At 48.8% G+C, this 19,145-nt stretch overlaps 1 protein-coding gene across 2 annotated transcripts in view; it reads right to left on the bottom strand.

The window, feature by feature from the left end:
- SIL1 (SIL1 nucleotide exchange factor) overlaps nucleotides 1–19,145 on the bottom strand; it is an 83,841-nt gene that overhangs the window by 22,032 nt on the left and 42,664 nt on the right. For both annotated transcript variants that reach the window (XM_068698153.1, XM_068698154.1), the window contains exons 5-8: nucleotides 17,555–17,675; nucleotides 16,175–16,271; nucleotides 13,510–13,701; nucleotides 8,713–8,834 (exon numbers count right to left, since the gene is read on the bottom strand). In XM_068698153.1, the coding sequence (XP_068554254.1) occupies nucleotides 8,713–8,834; nucleotides 13,510–13,701; nucleotides 16,175–16,271; nucleotides 17,555–17,675 (532 nt within the window). The remainder of the gene's footprint in view (nucleotides 1–8,712; nucleotides 8,835–13,509; nucleotides 13,702–16,174; nucleotides 16,272–17,554; nucleotides 17,676–19,145) is intronic.

Genomic DNA, 19,145 nt, shown 5'->3' with positions numbered 1-19,145 from the left:
TGAACCAAAATTAAGACAGATTTCAATACAAAGTGCCTGAGAAGAAAAAGCATTTTTTAGTAAGAAAATTTCAGGGTCGTTACTGTTCTCAGCTTGGAGAAAGATTTTGTTAAATAAGATCAGTGGGGTATTAATTTGGAGAACAACACAGGTGAATTCCTGCCTGGTGCAAGACACACAAACACACCAAAAACACATTTACGGGCCCCCAGGACAGGAGCATGTGTGGAGACGTGCTCCTGGCCCTGTATGAAGGGAGGTGGGCAGCTGGCAGCGGGAGATGGGAAGCGCCCACGTGTGCAGCAGCCGGCACCCTGCTGCACCAGGCATGGACCAGAATGCAGAAAGCCTTTTAAACTCTGTTATGTTGACAGGGAGAGATAAAACAACTCCAAGAACCCTCGCGTTTCATCACATGTGGCATTTTTTATCTGTTTAAGGCTAGGGGAACCTCTCCATTTCACGGTACCGTTACCACCCCAGGATTTTTGCTCCTAGCTCCAAAAAACCCAGCCACAGGCGTGCTCAACCAGGCAGACCTGCATGTCCACTTCAATAAGGCAATTCCGATGTTGCTCTAGCGGTTCATACAAAGCAGCAGCCCTAATTACTGATCTCAGCAGATGGAGCCAAGGCCTAACAGCCTGTCCCTCAAACAGCCGCGGCGGAGCCGTGCCCATCGCCGCCCGGCCGCCAGCCAAGCAGCAGCACCGTGCTCACTCCTTCCTCCTCCCAGAGATGCAATCCTCCCTCAGTGACAGCCAAAAAATGCAGGGATGCTCCCGATGGACAAGTCAGCTGCAGGACAGCTAACAAAATTGAACAGGTACAGCTCGGCGTTGGGGCAGGAACAACGGAGAAATGGCCACGAACACGGAGGGAGCAGCGTGATGGACGGGGCGCTCGCTGTGACCCACAGGCTGCAGCTAACACCACCCGACTGCTGGCAGAGTCCTTTCTCTTGCCCATCACCTATTTTCAGGGCATTAAAAAGGAGAGACAGAGAAGTGACATGGTGTGCTCTGCGCTAGGATCGTAACAGACAATGCCAGTGAGACTGAGGTGCGCTGGGGGACAGCCTGGTGAGCCTGATGGACGCGAGGACGCAGCCCTTTGATGGTTGCCTTCTGGAACTGGCTACCCTGGAAACTCCTTAACTGCGGCAAAAAGGCTGAGTGATGTACAGAGAGCCAAATTAGGCTTCAGATCTAGTCAGAACTCACGCAGTGGCGTCAAGGGGCTAGGACTCGGTGGGCAGCAGCGGCGATAACGTTCCTCAGACCTGGGGGATGGCTCCAAGCCACGGGGCAGGGGCTGCCCCCAGGAGCCTGGCAGGGCTCGGAGGTCTGCCCGGCCTCCCAGACAGCTGAGCCAGCAGCCATCCCCTTCCAAACCACACCAGGCAGCTCTGAGGGCTTCCCGTGGACATTTTCTTTTAAGCAGAAATAGGATCGTCTAAAATACAGATCAAAACCCGGCTCGCAAGAAGATGCAGAGCGTCAGCACCTGAGGGAAGATGCAGGCAGTCAACAGCGATGATGAGTTTCTTCAGAAAAAGATAATTTCCAGTAAGCTGTTGTTTTTTCTCTCGGCAGAACATTACCCTATGCAAACACTCGGAGAGCCTTGAAGGGGCTGCGGTTGGAAGCAATCTGGTGGAAGACCTGAGGAACTGCCTTTGTGGATGAATAACCAACTGTTCCGCTGAATCTTAAAGCACGCGGGCAGACGGAAGGCAAAAAAAAAACTTGATCAAAACACAGGATCTGGAAAACAGGCAGGCTGGAGGATGCCAGCCTGGGAACGAGCTCATGTGCCGAGACTTGATCCCTCTTCAACCAGGACAGGCAAGGGCCAGCGGTAGGCACTGTGACAGCCCATGGCTGCTGGCTGGTTTTATTCGCTCCCTACGTGAGCCCTGGGCCCAGCAGCTCTGCCTTCCCCTCAGCACGACGGGGAGAGCAGGGGAACAGCAGAGGGCTGGCGAGAAACTGGAGCCAAAACCCCAAAACCACCTGGAATCCCCCGAGAGCTACGGGCAGGCCCCCAGGACCCCTCCAGGAGCCTGGCTCTGCCTTTCCCCGTTCGTGCTGCGAACCCGGAGGGATCTGCCTCTGCATGCTCCCTGCGTACAGCCTGCCAGCAATTAAATCCAACAAAAGCAGCAATCAGGAAAGGGGTAGGAGGGTGCACACAGCAGGACCTGCAAAGAAAGGGACGGATCCAGATCCTCCCATAGCAGCTCAGACAATTGACGTAATGACGGGGCCAGCTCTGTCCACCCCAACCCCTGCTCGGAGCAGGTATGTAATTGAGGCTGGATCCCGCATTTCCTGCTCTCATTGTTCGCCTTCCTCCCATTTTTTTTTGTTTCTTTGTTCTGTTCAATGCACTTTCTCAACCTCCCTTCTAAAAACACATTAAGGACGGGCTGCTGCAGCCCTCTGCACAACGTGATTAAAGAGGAGACGCAGATGCCTCTTCTTTGTGCAGCGCTTTGCACCTATTACTCGGAGGGAACGCAGGGAACACGCGACATGGAAAAGTCGCAGCAGGTCAGGAAAATAATGTAGGTGTTACGTAGGAAAATCTTTGAAGCTTGTGAAGCCATTAACTGAGTGCAGAGGCTGTAGTAGAAAGGATAAACAGAGAACATGGATGATGAATAAATAGTGGCTTAAGCGACAAAGGAGTACATGTTGCGTCCGGTGATGAAGCACCAAACCCAGCAAGTTTGGGCTGTTTTCTGCAGAAAGTGATTAGGTAACCAGTCCGAGTGCATATCCCACATGGGAACCACAATAACTCAACGCCTTGAGCGGAGAGCACGCCGTCTGTTTGTCCTAAATGCGAGAAGACAGAAACAAGGCGTTTTATACAACGTGTGACCTGGCTGCGAGGACGTTTTTCTGCAGGTTGTGTCCCCAACCTCCCTGCTAAAGGCAGGGCACTGCCGAGCCCGGCCAGGCACCGCCAGCTCTCCTGTGAGCGGTGCGCTCAGGGCATGCCAGCGAGCTCCTGCACGGCTCTGCATCCCTGAAAAATTCCCCACATTCAACCCAAGTGAAGACATCCCCAACCCCGAAACAATCCTGCTGGGACAGGTTAAGATGTCCTAGATGTCCACCCGTCCCATGCCCACCACGTCCTTCCCTGCTGCACCGGCTCAGCCTCCAGAAACCTGCCCTCACCCAGCATTTACACGACCAAAGCATTCAGGAAAATGAAAACAAGCAAAAAACTCTGATTCTAGATTTTTCTCCCGGGGTCTGCTCTCCCTGTTTTCACAAGAGCACGAGGATGGCAGTTTACTATTTAATTGTTAATTACACTTCCTTGTTATATTTCGGATGATGAAAAATGTTTAGGGATTTATTCTTCTGTGTAATTAACCATAATGATGAAACACAGTTTTATACCGCACTGCAGTTTTTGTTGAGGTTATTTATAATGGGAAAAGGCTAAATAGGTTGAGTTCATTATCGTTACAGAAAAAATTGAGGTGACCCAATCAAATTAATTTGAAATTAAGTGCAGTGAGGCTGCTAACTCCACACAAGTCAGGAGTTCAAATAAAAATAGAATCGAAGCTACAAAGCAAGAAATTACCAGTGGGCAGGGAGCTGAGCGAGAATTCCTGCATCTGAGAGGTGGCAGCACACAAAGTTGTCAAACAAGGCCACTGAAGCAAACAGCGAAAATGAATAAAGAGATGGGAAAAGATTGCAGGGTGTAAAAAGAAGCCGGAGGAGGAAGGGACAAACATGAAGATGGATTTGAAATAAATGGGAAGGGACAGTGCTTGTTAAGCTAACTATCTGTATCTTTCTGCCTGGAGATTCTTCTGGCCTTAGGAGACGGAACCGAAGCAAGGTCTTCAATTTTACTTTTCCTGAGTTTATCGTGTGACGCTGGACCTCGATATTAAACGGCAGTGAGCATCAACCAGTGTCATTGCCACGTCAGACTTAATTCCACATCTGGTGGGGATTTTCTCCTGTCGGCAAAGATCCTGAAAGCCTCCAGTACTCCTCCGACAGACAAAAGGGTTGGATGCGGTAGGGGAGCGGACACCACCGAGATACCAACAGCCCCAGGGGGTGCGAGATACAACATTCCCCTGTCCCTACCTCCCGAAGGAAAGAAGATGAAAAATCAGAAGCCAAAGAAACCAGGCAGACCTCGTGGTGCTGAGCAGCTCACGCACAGCTCGGCGCTGAGCTGTGCGGGGAGGCAGCAGACCCACGGCTCCGGGCTCCTCCTCGCCGACACGGGGCAAGCTCTCAGCGCACCCTGGGGCTGGCTGAGATGAGTAAGGGCTCTGGGGATGTTTGTCAGAGTTCCAGGGGGTTGTAACTTATGGGAAATGAATAAGAGAGGCAACGGGCTGACACGAGACACGTCTGGGAAACTTCCAGGCTGCCGCCAGACGATGCCCAGGTGACTGGCTGGGACGGGTTTACTCCCAAGCCTTTGCCAAGTCGTAACATTTGATTTATCATTCAGGGCCGACACGAGGAACAGCAAGATCCCGGTAGCTTCAGGCTTGTTGGAAGGTCTCCCACACAATCAGGCCATGCTGGGGACTGCCCGGTGTCCCGGAGGACAGCTGGCACACACGAGGTCACACCGCGGGCTGCAGATCCTGTCCCCAGCTACACGGCTCCAACAGAACTCGGGGCCTGGCTCCCAAATCTCACCAAAATCTCCCTTTCTGCCCTCTCTGCCCTCTCCCCGTGAAACACAAACCGCTTCTCTTTGCCTCACAGGCTGCATGGCTTAGCTCCTCTCCTCCCTCACCTCTAACTCACCCCTACGCACATGGGGATCATTTGGGATAAAGCTTCAAGAATGCATTTGACATAAATTATTGTTCCCCTCCTAAACGGATTACAAAAATCCTTTTATTACAAAATATTAAAATGTTCAAATTATTGGTGTGGAAAAATGCTTCCTGGTGGGAAAGTTTTTAAAAATTGAGGTTTTAAGCACAAACGTAATCCTTCCTGGCTAACATTTCCAGCCTTGTGAAACATCTAGATACAAATTGCACAGAGGCCTGGCTGTGCTGCGAACAAAGGAAGATGTTGCCTGTAAATAGCTTAGAGGACATCAGAAGACACTTCTCTCATCAGCAATCTTTTTAGCTTAATATAGCTCCTCTTTGCATAAAACATTGACATTTTTGCAATGTTTGGACCCAATGGTGCGAATGCTGATTGTCATCCGAAGATGCTGGCGCGTACCTTCAGAAATATGCAAGAGCATTTTACAGACAGTAGTTTCACTTGCCTCCAAAATGCTGTATCTTAATATTTCATACTTTATATATATTTAAATGTTAGTACCACTGGATAAATGCTAACATGCTTTTATGCTAATGCAATCACTGAAAATCCAGATAATGTTGTGTATTGGCATATACTGTTAGTGAATTATGGATACCTAAATGTACAATCCCACATGCCTAGCAATTATTTTTGTTAGTGCATTTAACTTTTATTTGCAATCAGAGCACATGAGGATTGTTCAAATGAAGTTTACTTTTGCAAACTGCTGAATGGAAAACATTTTGTTAAAGGTTTAAAAACAGTGAGGCTGTGATGAGGTTGCAGAGTTGCAATAAGGGCAGCGCTCAGAGAACTCTACCAGATGGAACGATGTTTGGTTTGGTCACAGACTCGGCAATTAAACCCTAAATGTCTAAAACGAAGGACGTGTAAGAGAAACAAGAGATGAAATCTTGATTTCTTCCCTACCAGGCCACTCTCCCCCAAGACAGAGGCTCACAGGTAGAGGCAGGCGGAGCCCTGGAGGACCGCATCCACCCAGGCAGTCCCCTGGGACCCTTTCCTCCGGGGACCAAATTCCTCTGTGTTAAGGCTGCTTTTCAAAACCAGTTTAAGCCACATAAACCAGACTGCTATCAGGACAAGGAAATCCCAAACATCCCCTGCTGTGCCTTCTCCTCCTCCTCCTCCCTGCTGCCTTTGCTGCTTTCGGTATCTTGGCCAGCTACATGGCCCATTGACTCAAGTTGCTGATCCACTTGAAAACCATTTTATCCCAGCTCAGTTTTCAGCTCTCTGAGCCAAATCCCCACCAGGCTGCACGCAGGCAGGGCCCGGGACACAGCCCGAGGCAGTGCTGCTGCCCTTCTACAGCAGTTGCACGTATATTCACTGTGAAACCAGCGCCTGAAGCAAGGGAAGAACTGCTCTAAATTCACCTCCCACCTGCAGCAGGTCACTGGCAGTGAGGAAGAGCTGCAGTGGAAGTTACAGGCCTGGAGATGGAAATCAGAGCTTCAGTTTTAGGCTGTGAAACTGGGAAATCAGCAGGCTCTGTAGGAGGACACGGCTCTGACCTCTCTGAACAGCAGGAACAAGACCTGGGTGATGCAGCTGGTTTCTCCATCCTTCCCCTGCTTCGTGCCTGCACCCACCTGGTCAGAGTTACACACACAGCAAACCCGAAGAAAACCCGAGCATTTTTCAATTTAAAAGTTCTGGATCTGACCCACGCAGTGGGAGAGTCTGACTCGGTGCCCCGTGGTTTTCTCCTGCGTAACACCACTCGCCTACAGGCAGCACCACAAACGACCTCCTGCAGGTTTGGCTACGCCAGGACTTACCGACCTCCCAGGCTGGCCAGAGGAGCTGCTACCATCACAATTTGATTTTTCTCTGGGAAGGTTTGCTTAGCTTGAGCCTGCTGGCTTGAGCTAACCTGGCTGCTTTCACTCGAAGGGACCTGGGGGGTGCCACAGACCCACCTGGCGAGCAGGACACTGCTGCCTCTTGCCCAGGCACGGCTCGGCATCCAGCAGAGGACCTGACATCAGCATGGGGCACACGAGCACAGATCAGATCATGTCCCTGCAGCCCAGTGAGCTACAGCACCTCTGGGCCATTACAGGGAAGTCCTGCCACCAGACTGAGGCCCCCAGGAACAACTACAAGGGAAGGAAATAAATAACAACCCCTCCAAAGAACAAAGCACAACTGAAAATGCTTAGCGTGAAGTACATGAAATGCCCCTGGCAGTTTAAGCAGAGCACGGAGTAACCTGAGACAAGGTACGAACAAATAAATTAACCAGCTAGCACAAAGCAGATGAGTTGGCATGTAGGTGTCTACTGAGAAAGCTTAAGCACAGCAAGGAGAAAAAAGCAAATCCGAAACTGCAGCATAATATTCCTCACATTTTGGAACTCAGCTCGCAGACAATACATCATCTGAACCACTCAAAATTACCATCTGTCAGAACGTCCTTTAAAGAAATAAGGCTTAAAAGTTTTCAGAGCAGTATTTTAATATTGTCACGTTAGAAAAGCCCCAGTTTCTGTCCAAAGGAAGGCATTTCCAATAAAATGAGGAATACTATGCAAAAACACTAGTTTCAGCAGCCAGAGCTACATGCTCATCTCATGAGAGAACAAATTTCTTGAGTCTTGATCATGTCACATTAGCTAAATCTGGAAAGATAGGACCTGAGAGCCCCTTTTTATTTCATAGGTTGCCTTTACATGTTTCCAGAGCCTCTGCATGACTTTCTCTTTTTGAAACACATAATTAAACATCCACATGCCATTAAAAACCCTGAGGAAACAATTACAGTTTCAAATATTCAGCTATGCCAGCAGACGACAAGCAGGTCTACCTCTCTGCCATGAAGGAATGTATCTTACTGTAATCAATAAGGCGAGCTCTGTTTCAAACCATGAGCTGGATCATTTCCTGGTGTAAATCAGTGAAGCCACATTGCTCTGAACATGCTGAAGAGCAGCTGCATTCTATGTAAGGTTGCAAAAGAAATGCAGATTTGTAGACTATATATTAGACCTAGTGATAAATAATTTATAGCGGTGGAGAAAGTGATCATATTTTTAGGCACAGAAATAAGCAGATATAATGGTCCTGACTTTCAGTCTTCAGCCTTCACTCCTGACCTTGAAGTTTGGGTCCATCCAATGCATTTCTCAAGTCTCTGTGCAGGGGAATGCACAACAGACCCGTGCACACAGCAATGCCCAAACACCCATAAAGCAAAAAGAGCACCAATGAAACCCACAGGGTGCACCTGGGTGGTGCACGTTCCCACCTAGCACGGGGCACACTGGGCTCCTTCGGGCAATAGCCATCAGCCAGCGAACCACAGACATCCTCCAGATCAGTCTCTAACACTGTATCTAATCAAAACTGCTTTGGTTATGCCTGTAGGTCAGAGGGATGTGTCCCTAAGGCTAAAAAAAAATAAAATCCCTTCAAAGACCATGGGAGTTGCTGTATTTCTGAAATCAGCATCTCACTATCCTCAAGCAGCTTTGGAGCAAGGAATAGGAGGGAGAAAAGAGCACCCTGGGCACTCATAACTGCATCATCCTCAGAATCTTCCCCCTGAAAGGGCTGCTAAGGGGATAGGAGGGGAAGGAAGAATTATTCTCCTCGGATTTGGGTAAAAACAAGGAGATCAGGGGAAAAAAAAGCATTCATAGTTTCCATGCTGAATTACTTCTGGCTAAGTTTAATGAGCAGGGTGAGGATGTGCTGAAGAAAAGCCTGGGGGAAATGAAAGGCTGCAAGAAAAGGGCTAGGAAGGGGAGAAGAAACTTTGGTGTCACAAGAAGAAAAGCTTCCAGCTCTGGTTATAAACGGGGGAGCTGAGGAGAAGCACACCCAGCCCGTCGGGCTGGGCAGGAGCAGAGCTCACCTGGAGAGCGCGGCTCCCAGGACGAAGGCAGCGTGCTCCTTCAGGACGGGCTCCGTGCTGTTCAAGCCCTCGATCACGAGCTGGAGTCCACCCATGGAGAGGAAATCCTTCGCGTTGTCCACCTGGGGGAGAGCAGATCCCTGTCAGCACCAAACAGCCACAGCCACAGGCCTCCAGATTCAACTCCATCATTCAACAGCACCTTGCCTCAGCTCTTCCCTCCCCATCTCACCAGCACGGAGCTTTAAAAAGTCTAAATTAACAGGGAACGAGCGTGGCTGGTTTCATACAACACTGCCTGTGAGGATGGACGTCATGATTGCAGGAACAGAGCCCGCTGACAGGTGGCTATTATCAAATGCAGAGGCATCGCGGATACTTTGATGAGCTATCAAAACTTCCCTCGGCACATGCCTCAGCACTTCGGGAAACTGATGTCAAAAAAGAAAATTCTCTGCTCTCTCCTCCGAGCAGGCCATTACTGGGAACCCAGGGAATTGTGTGTTTTGCAAATGCGATTAATTAATTAATCCTCTAATTGCAGCACCAGGAGTTAGAAACGCTTAAGAGCCCAGCAGCAGCACCGGTACATCGGCAGCATCACCTCTGCTGGTACCCGGGCTATTCCAGGCACTTGTCATGGACGTGGTCGAAAATTTCCTGCAGACGTGGAAAGCAAGAAGCCAGACCCTGCTCGGGAGCACTAGCGAGGAGCTTTTCCCTGGGGCAGCCTCCACAATGATTTCTCTAAATCCGACAATATTGGAGGAGCTGCCACTAGGGAAAAGTTTAAACGTTAGCAGGAATTCCTCCAGGAAATTCATCAGTCTTTGACTTTAAACAAACGTGGGGCTAACCAGACAAAAATCACAGTGGACATCTGTTCTAAGGGAGAAAATTAGAAAAGGGCTCTGAGTGGTTTGCAAACAAAATTTAGAGGAACTGTGCAAAACGCTTCAAGAAGAAAATTCAGTCCAAATTCAAATTAATGCATTCTGGTTTTAAAGGCTTTTTTTGCAACTTATAAGGAAATCTGTCAAATTTTCAGAATTGCTTATGCAAATAGCTTGGGTTTAGGATCTCAACATTTCTCTTTTGCAACAGAAACACAGACAGCATATATTGGTGGATGGAAAAGGAACAAAAATGAGACTAGCCGGGCAAAATGACCTCCCTGGATTTAGCGAGAGGGCTGATCTGAAAAGGGAGGAAAGAACAAACACTGCAAAGCGTGCACAATATGTCGGACTAACACATTTCCACGTCTGAATGCTCTCTGAGAGCCAGCAGTGATGTCGTGCTTAGCGTTATTCCTGTCTCGACCGTGTGCCTTCGCCAATCGTGGCCGTAAGTCAGATGGTTTAGATGCCATCGTCTTGAACGAAGAAGCTACTCAATTTTGTGTCCTACAGCCTTGCCTTCACCAAAGCACGACCTGGGGAGCTATAGCCTGTCTGTTCTCCCCACTGGGACAATGCCTCTCACTTGCTGTCCCTCTGCAGAGCCGGTAACAGAAAGGCAGTCCCTGGGGGTGTCCTGTAGCTCATTCAGGATTTGCAGCAGCTTTTTGATCCTTTCAGATCCTACTTTTAAGCGTCCCTATAAACTGGATCTGCCAGACCTCTTACCATTCTGCAGCTCCCTCTTTGTCTACAAAGAAACTTATGCAGCAACCTAAATTCATCTGCCGGCGGGGGCTTTTAGTGCTCAAACTGAAAAAAAAAAACGAGGCTGTTTTAAGGCTAGAATTGGACGTTTACTTCTGCTCAGGAGGGATCCGCCTCGTTAGGCTATGCAGTGCCTGTCTGGACGGGAACGCTGTGCCACAGAAAGTTTCCAGCATCAGTCGTGCTAAAACCAACCGCTGCCATATCCCCGTCGGGAACAGAGTCCTGCAGGGCAGCGGCAGTGCCAGGGAGAGACCTGGACCGCAGAATATAAAGTGCACTGTAAAGCTTATTTTGAAGATGTATTCATTTTTAACCACATTTCTTCCTTCACTGGAGTCTCTTGTGAGAGCTCCTTCCCTCACCATTAAATTTAAAAAAAAAAAAAAAAAAAACAACACCAAAAACCACAACAAAAGCCCCAAACCCAACAACTCGAAGGTATTAACCTCTCTGGGGAGCAGAGGATGCTGTGAGGCAGCCTGCCTGTGCCTCGCTTCAGTCCACTGAAAACAGCACGGAAGAAAGGCAAAGATCAAAAGAGCTCTTGAGTAAAGTACACAGGCAAGGTTGGAGAGGAGAGGGATGGGAGAAGAGCAAATATGACAGCAGTTACTTAGGGAGCACCTTCAAATTGGAAGGGAAGGAAAACGGGGAGGGGAGATGAGAGAGAAAACGTTAGGAAATGAAAGCAGGGAAAAGCAGCATGTCAACCATCCGCGATGGAGAGGAAATTAGCAGTGAGAAATGGTGTAGCATGTCAGAGGAGGGAAGGGAGAAAGATAAGGAGAGTAAATAATTGAGAGAAAGAGCCTGCAAAAGCATGAGAGCGGGGCTTGGCTCCGCACACTGCTGTGCAAGCACCGTGAACTCTGTTTATAAATGAGTTATGCTCTGGCCTCTGCACATTTGCATTTGTTTTTTATGCATTACGGATAACCTAGGAAGCCAGACCGTCCTGCTCTCCCTCCAAGATGGACTCCCAAGCATGCCAACTCGAATCCTGACTGACGAGAAGCAAACCAGAGCTGGCAACCCCAAGCTGAGCAGACGCAGAGCCCTTGGGCCGGCTCTCCAGGAGCAGGAGAGCATCGCTCCCCAGCTCAGCCCCGACCACGGTTCCCCTCTGCTCCTTCGTGGAGGCGTGCAGGGTGCCCGTGACCGCGCTGTGGAGCGAGGCACAACCCTTCACTTGCAAACCCTGCTGGGCACAACATGTCCCACTCAACAGGTATTTTGGGAGAGGAATAAGCAGCAAAAGCAGTGGCACACTGCCACCGGCACCCCGTTCTGGTGCCCCACAGCCCCCAGGGGCACGGCGCCGCTCCCGGCCGGCTGGGTCCTCGCAGCGCTCTGCGGCACAGGCACACTTGGCTGCTGCTCAGTAATTACATTAAGCCGGTGCTGCTAAAGTCAGTACCAAGCAGAGATAATGCTCTGGACGCATTCAACTCACTGGAAGAAGAAAGAGGAGGAAAAGCCACGCTGGCTTACAGACAAGTCATATTTCTTATCAGCTTCCTGCCTGATGAGAAGGTGCTGCCCAGCCATCTGCCCCGACTGCGCGGGCACAGAGCAACGTTGTGATGGATGCACAAAGGAGCCCTGTGTGCGCCCTGCCAGCCTCCCTGCCATTTCCCCCTCTGACCCATTTGATGCTGGACGCGGTTCCCTTTGATGCTCCGAGCCCTGCCCTGGGAGCAGGGATCATTTCCCTGCTGGTCCTGTCTGAAATGGCTCAGCCCATCCCGCGCCACGAGCAGGCAGGGTTTTACGCTGGAATAATCCAGAACGTTATGCCGGGATCCAAAGCATCCCAGCGTGTTTGGGAATTGCTTTTTAGCATGCTGGCCTGATGCTCTGGCACCCTTAACTGGACAGAATTAGCCCTGAGTATAAATACGAAGCTCTTAGGGCGCCCATTGTTCACACTTATTCTCTGAGTCAGACAGATGCCGGCAGTGAAACAAAAGCTTTGAGAACAAACAGCAAGGAAGCCTCTGCGTGTGCATGACAGAGATTTAATGTGGAAAGGCAAGACAAAGAGCCCTGCAAATAATGCTTCTATTAGCTGGAACACGGGACTCCATTCCCAGCAGCTTGTTCCTTCAGCTGACTTCCCCCCAAAAATGTGTTTGTTTCTGTAAGAAACGCCATTCCAGTGAAAGGTCTGGCACTGGCATCTCTCGAGAGTTCTCGTTCACCCTCTGAAATAACAAAAGTCCCTGAGAGCGACAGTGGAAGCTCTCCCAGTCTGCTCCAGTCCCTCCCAGTAGCCGGGCAGGGAGAAGCCCCATCCTCTCCCAGGAGGCTGAGCACAGTCCCGATGCCCGGACACCCAACCAAACCTCAGCAGCCTGAGAAGGCAGCAGGCACAATGGAGGAGAGCGGCGTGCCCAGAGCCTGCAGCAACCCAGAGTTAAAAATGCGTGAGCGTAAAGCAGAGCAAGAGAGATCTGAGGGGAAAAAAAAAGAGTGTGAGCATAAACCAGAGGAAGAAAGATCTCAGGAGATATTCAACCTCATGCACAGCCAATCACCATGGCTCAGCTGATGCTCAGCAACTGGCCATTTGCCTGAGCCTTCAGTCATTTCTGCCATCAGCCCAGCTGCGAGAGAGGCTCTGCAGGCCAGTTCTTACTCACACCAAGACAAAATACAGGCTTCTGGGTGTCTGTCATCTTCCCTGCTATTAAGACATTCTCTGTGAACTGGTCTATGAGGACCTACTTGCAGCCACAAACGCTTTCCATGGAAGAAGCGAGAAAGTATTTTTATTGTTTTTTAGCAGCCTTCAATATACTTACCCAGAAAGTGGCAGATAAAACCCATTTTCCTAACATTAACAAGTGTATAAAAAAGAAGAGAGGACAAGAAAAAAAGCCGGAGAACAGACAACAAATCAAGCAACACTAACCCCTAGGAAACTGCTTGCTACTGCTACAAGTGATGATTTATTCAAACTCGGATAAAAAATAAGCCTGCAGTAGCCTCTGCTATCTGTTATTGTCCCAGGATTATGCTAATTAAGTAATCTGTATTACCTGATACTGATAGGAAAAATAAAACCACGTTTATAATACCGTAGTCCCTGGATTTTACATGGTGGTTACAAATGCATTTTTGTTACCTGGTGTACATAATATTCGAGATCATAAAGCGCCGCTACTTTTTCATCCAGTGTGGAAGCAGAGCTGTTGAATTTGCTGATTAATTTATCCATGATTTCATAATCTGTCTCCATCTTCACGTTCAGCTTTTCAAACTCCTCCTTCAGCTGCTCTATGGGACGGAACTTCTTCCTCACCTCTTCCTCGTGGGCCTTGAAAGCAGCAGGAGGAAAGCAGATATTAAAGAAGGGGATAAAGAAAGCAACCCCGGCCCCAGATGCACAAGACCCCTGTGTGTCAGAGCTGTAGGGCAGGGCTGGAAGGCACCTTGGGAGCAGGTGTAGGACCTGAAGACAGGGGAGGGGACAGCTGCCCAGCTCTGCTGCCTGCCGTGCTGCCGCTGGCTCACAGCAGGCACCACGCGTGGTGGGACCTGTCCCAGGGCTGTGGGCTGCATTCGGCAGCCCGGCCACCCAGAGGCTCACACCACAACACCGTGCAGCACTCATCTGCCCAAATCCAGCCCAAGAGGCGTGGAGCAGTCTGCTGGGTGTCTGGGCCCTTCTGGGAAGCCCAGGAACTTGCGTGTCCATAAAATATGGCTCACATTCCCCCAGCAGCTTAGCACCTGACGCCTTGTACCCCGTTTCCACACCCCATGCACTGTTCAAATCAACACAGAGCACAGGGGCAGAGCAACCCGAGGGACCAAGAGCAGCAGCAAGGTGTGAGCAGGCAAGGAGAAGGCTCTGCCAGGGACTCGAGAGCCCCAGAGGCAGCAGAGACCTCTCCTCCTGCAGCAGCACTGGTGACACTGGGACCAGCAGGGCAGAGCCTGCTGCTGCACGAGGACAGGAAAGCAGAGGCCAGGCTGAAGACGGACTGCCCAAGACCAGGAGAAAGCAAGGAAGAGTGATGGCAGTAAAAGCCCTGGCAATCTAGTAGCAGTTGTACAATCTGCGCTAATGACCGCTGGCCTAATTACTGCAGGAACTGCACAGGCACACAGAACGCTGTCCCCGCTCCAGCCACACTGAAGGAATTGCCTTTGCAATAGCATCTACAGGAGCATGCTTGGTGTAAAACTCAATTTACTTTGACACTGTTACTTCAAGGATGAATTTGCTCCCTGCAGGAGTGATTTTAAATGGAGTACTTTAGGTCCATTAGATATAGCGGGTGTTAGCCCCGTTGCTGGGACAATAGCTATTCTAACAGGTTTTTTTTTAAATATGGCCTATTTTCACGTAATAGAGTATCACTAATTTTTGCATTTAAACGGCACTCATTTCCAGAAGTCCTGCTATCAGTAATGCTAGCTGCTGCATAAATAATCTTACAGAAAACAAAACATTGCCCTGATGTCAAACAGAGGGAAGATCTTCCTGGGACTCAAAGACAATGGCCCTGATTCCCACCTCAAATTTCCTTCAGTGCCAAGGCATCAGGAGGAGCTAGGGCCTAAGGAAATACTTGGAAGTGGAGAAGGAGACAAAAGCTGTGATCAGCCTTGCAGCTCACTCATCCCACCGGTGTCATGCCAGTGGCTGCTCCTGTCCTGGGGACCAGCTCCAAGCCTGGAGCCGGCTGAAAGCAGCACGTACCTTCTCTATTTGACTTTGAATTGTCCACTTTCTGTAACTAAATGGGAAGTTTACAGCTTCTTTAGGTTAACTTCAACCCATGCTCCACCAAAGCCATTTGTGGTTTTTACTACCCTGGCGCGAGGTTGGAAACTTAAACCATAAGATCACTTCTGGATCCAAGTGTGCCAGTGGCAGGGGATGGTACATCCAGTGGCTTGTCACCATCACTGAATCCAAAATAAAGAGCCTTAGCTGTGCTTTTTGTACTTCCTCACTCTAATGAGGATAACGAACAGCAAGCAGCCTCCTTTACAAACACCATCACACCGAAATCCATTCCACTTCGGGGGTTTGCAGGTGAACACGTAAATCAAACCAACAGATAAAAATGCAATACAAACAATGGAAAGGAAATCAGCCCATGGGTTCACCCAAGTGTTTGCAAGCACCTTTGCCATGTTATTAATTCAGGTCTAATCACACCGGTATCCAAACAGAAAACCCAGGGGAGCAGCATCACAGCAGAGAGCTCACTGACTGCGCCTCCCCTGGGTTCCCAGGAAAGATCCTGTAATTTCACGTGAGCATTGCTATACTAAGAATGACAGGAAGAAATCTGGTGGGTAGATAGTATGTGGACACTACGTCTGGCTTGCTCGTTGAGATCCCACTGACTTGAGTGACGCCCAGGCCGCATCGCTGTACGCTGGCTGATCCCAGCCCGCTGCACCACTGCAGCCCCCTCCCACTGACAAGCCATGGGATAATTATTGCCAGGAAACACTGAAACGTGACAATATGCTTAGTTATAAGGAGCTTGCAAAACGGGGCCTCTATGTTAGAAATGAATTACATGGGCCTGAACAGAAGTTTTCCATTTTAACAGAAAACCTGGGATTAATGCAAAAAGGGGTGAGTTTCCCAGGGAATTTTACCACTGACAGAACAGCAAATGTCTTTTAGGTCCATATTCACCAGGTGATTAGTCTGGACAGCATTTTCCCAGGTAATTGCTTTAACCATATTTCCAAGACATGCTACACAGGGCATTCGCATCAGCACACTGTGCATTGCTGTAGAAACAGGGAACTGTCTTTACCATTCTTTCTGCCTTCTCACTTTCCTTCATTTTAGCCAATGCCTTTTTGAGCTCCTGGGACGTGAATGAATTTGAGTCAATATCCATCTTGTCCAGCCTTGCAGAGGAAACAAAACAAAACATTACACGAATGAACAATTTTATCTATAACATTCTCATTGTAATATATTAGCAATGGATAATATCGGGTGAAAAAGAGCTAAGAGAGCTAGAGCAGCACATATCTCACTTAAAACACGCTGGAAAAGCTCCACACTCAACAAAAGGTTAGTCCCAGTGCTGTATTTTTTGTGTGGTTTGCAGACACCTCACCTTGACAATCACAAAAGGCTTCAGAATCTGCATGCAGACCCAAAATCTCAAGCTTTAACACAGCACGAATCGCTGATTAATTTATGCCCCTGCTTTCATGTAGGAATACAGAAAAATAGGAAATGTTCATGTGAAAAAAAGGAAAAAGCACCACTGTGTCACTAGATCGTTGCTAAGGAATCGCAAGCTTTAGCAGAGATATACAGCTGAAGTTCTGGTTATCATCGTATGCTATAACTTCATTACAGCAAGCCTGAGTTCAACCAGAAATTTCACAAAAATGCTAAAAAGATAAATATTTTGTTGCTTTTTTGCTGATCTTATTGGCTCAGGGAACTTATCTGGGCCGTAAACACTCCTGTACAGGAAAAAAAAGGGAAGCCAACCACCGAGGCATCATGAAGTTAATGAGCTCCATTCCCCAAACAAGAGGAGCTACCGGGAGCAAGGGAAAGGCTATTTACAACATCAAATCCCCTGCACTTCAGGAAAGAAAGTTCCCAGTAGTAACTGGACGTGTCTTTGTTAAGAGTGTGCCAAAGGGAAAGTCAGCACGAGAGAAACTTTAACACGAACCTGGGTGCAGGGAAGGCTGTGTGATCGAAGGGGAACATCAGCAATAACTCATGTATAAATGAATGCTGCAACCCTCCTGAGAGCACCAAGCTAAAACCACACTGGATCAGACTCAGGTCAACACAAACGAAGCCCCTCACAGCTGCTCTGATGGTTTAAGCTTAGAAAGTAGTTTCAGCCTGATTGCTGTAGATGGTTCAAAGGAAAAAATGTCACTCAGAGGAGCCAGGTTGCAAATTTAGTTTTGGCAGCATGGCACAAGAAGCCATAAAGGCAGCTCTGAATACCCACTCAGGGCACTTCTACCACCATCCGAAGGGATCACAACGGATGGAAGCCAGGTTTCAGCACGGCTGGACCCGTAAACCTGCAATTAAATCTCCGGAAGACACAGCAATTAAGTGCCCCAGGGAACCTGGCTGCTAATAAAAGACACAAAATCCCCAGTTTGGCTCTATGCAGCACGAAGGCAGGTGCTTTGCATCACTGTACCTTCTTCTTCTTTTCTCTTCTCTCGTGTCACTTTTTCCATTTTCTCTGTCTGGAAGCCGGGCTTCTCTGTCTCCCGTCTGCAGGTTCAGTCGTACGTGCGACCCCGCAGGAACGGCCTGACCTACAAACAAAGGGCAGATGCTTTAGGCCACGCACACCATTACAGGTCTGCACACAAAGGGCAAGCTGAAGTCCCACGCTCCTGCTCGAAAGAACCACACAAAAATAAATAGACAAACACAAAAAAAAACCCTCGTCCTACATGGCAAGAGAGAGCAAGCTATTGAGCGCTGGCCACCCAACCCTCCGGTAAAGTCTTTGTGCCACAAGTGCTATTTTAACCTTGCAGAAATGCCACGCTGACCTTACCCACCGATTCCTAAGCAAGCATTAATAATCCACATCAGGAGTAGATTTCGAGACTATTTGGAGAAAGGGGAATAGACTGCTGAATATGGGCAGGCAGCATAAAACACAGCTGCCAAAATGAAATCAAAGCACACATCAGAGTACAGCCTGGTGTGCTGAATATCAAGTGTACCGAGGCGAGGTTGTGTTGGTTTGGAAATATTGTATTAAAAGGAATAACTGATCACTACTACCTGCCAACAAAAATATACAGAATACATTAAACTTCGCTTTTAAATGCATAAAAGTTGGGAAATTCAGAGTGTTTTTTCTTGGTCACAATTACCACAAACACCTCATGACGGCCACCTGTTGCACAGGGATGGAGAGATGACAGTATTTGGCTGCTTCTTCTTGATTTTGCCTCCTTTCCTCTTAATGTAATCAATTTGCCTGCTTAGGAAAGCAGGATCAGAGCTGAAAAAACATGGAGATCTCAGCTCACATCCAGAAGCACACAGACAGACACACAGCTGCTCACGTTCTCCGTGCTCATTCCCTCTTTAGTTTTTCCTTCGTTTCCTTTTAGCTAAGAAGATGCCTAGAATAAACCAACACAGCGTGTAGGAGACAGGTAGCATCTCCTATCAAAGGGAAGTGAAGACAAGGCTAATTATTTTGTACAATAAATACATGTTCCCATAAACCAAATCCTCTGATCTAGGGAACCTCCGGACTGATTGCACCTCCTGAAGACCAAAGAGACGTGTCGCTGATCAAAGGACGCGGCGCTTGCTATGCCAGACCCGAATGTTTGTCACAATTCAGATAAAAACATTTCAAAGCCTGAAGCCATGCAGCAGGTACAAATGCTTGTATAAAAAGGGAGAAATCCAATTTGGAGGATTTCTGGGTGCATTTCTAACAGCTGTTCTTTCTCTCCCACCGTAACCTTTCTGCAGGATGTTGCACTGGTTTGATATGTGAAGGGACCAACGTGTTTGTCTGTCTCAAACTAAGCAAAGCCAGGCTCGTTACACCTCCCCTGCATGCAGATGCAAGGGCACACGTCCATGGGCGAGCCTACTGCTCCTTCACTTGTTATTCCTGGGAGCTTTAACCCAGGTGCCTGCGCAGAGAGGAGCACGTTCCCATTTTCAGACGGGGAGCTGTGCAGCACGGTGCTGTGGTGGCCGAGCTGTTCCCCTCGCAGGCCGTGCAGCTGGGACGTTTCTTGAGGCAG

Source organism: Anas acuta, chromosome 14, assembly GCF_963932015.1.
Source record: "Anas acuta chromosome 14, bAnaAcu1.1, whole genome shotgun sequence".
Classification (NCBI taxonomy): Eukaryota; Metazoa; Chordata; class Aves; order Anseriformes; family Anatidae; genus Anas; species Anas acuta.
The sequence above is the reverse complement of the archived record's forward strand: the minus strand, read 5'-3'. Positions and strand labels throughout refer to the sequence as shown.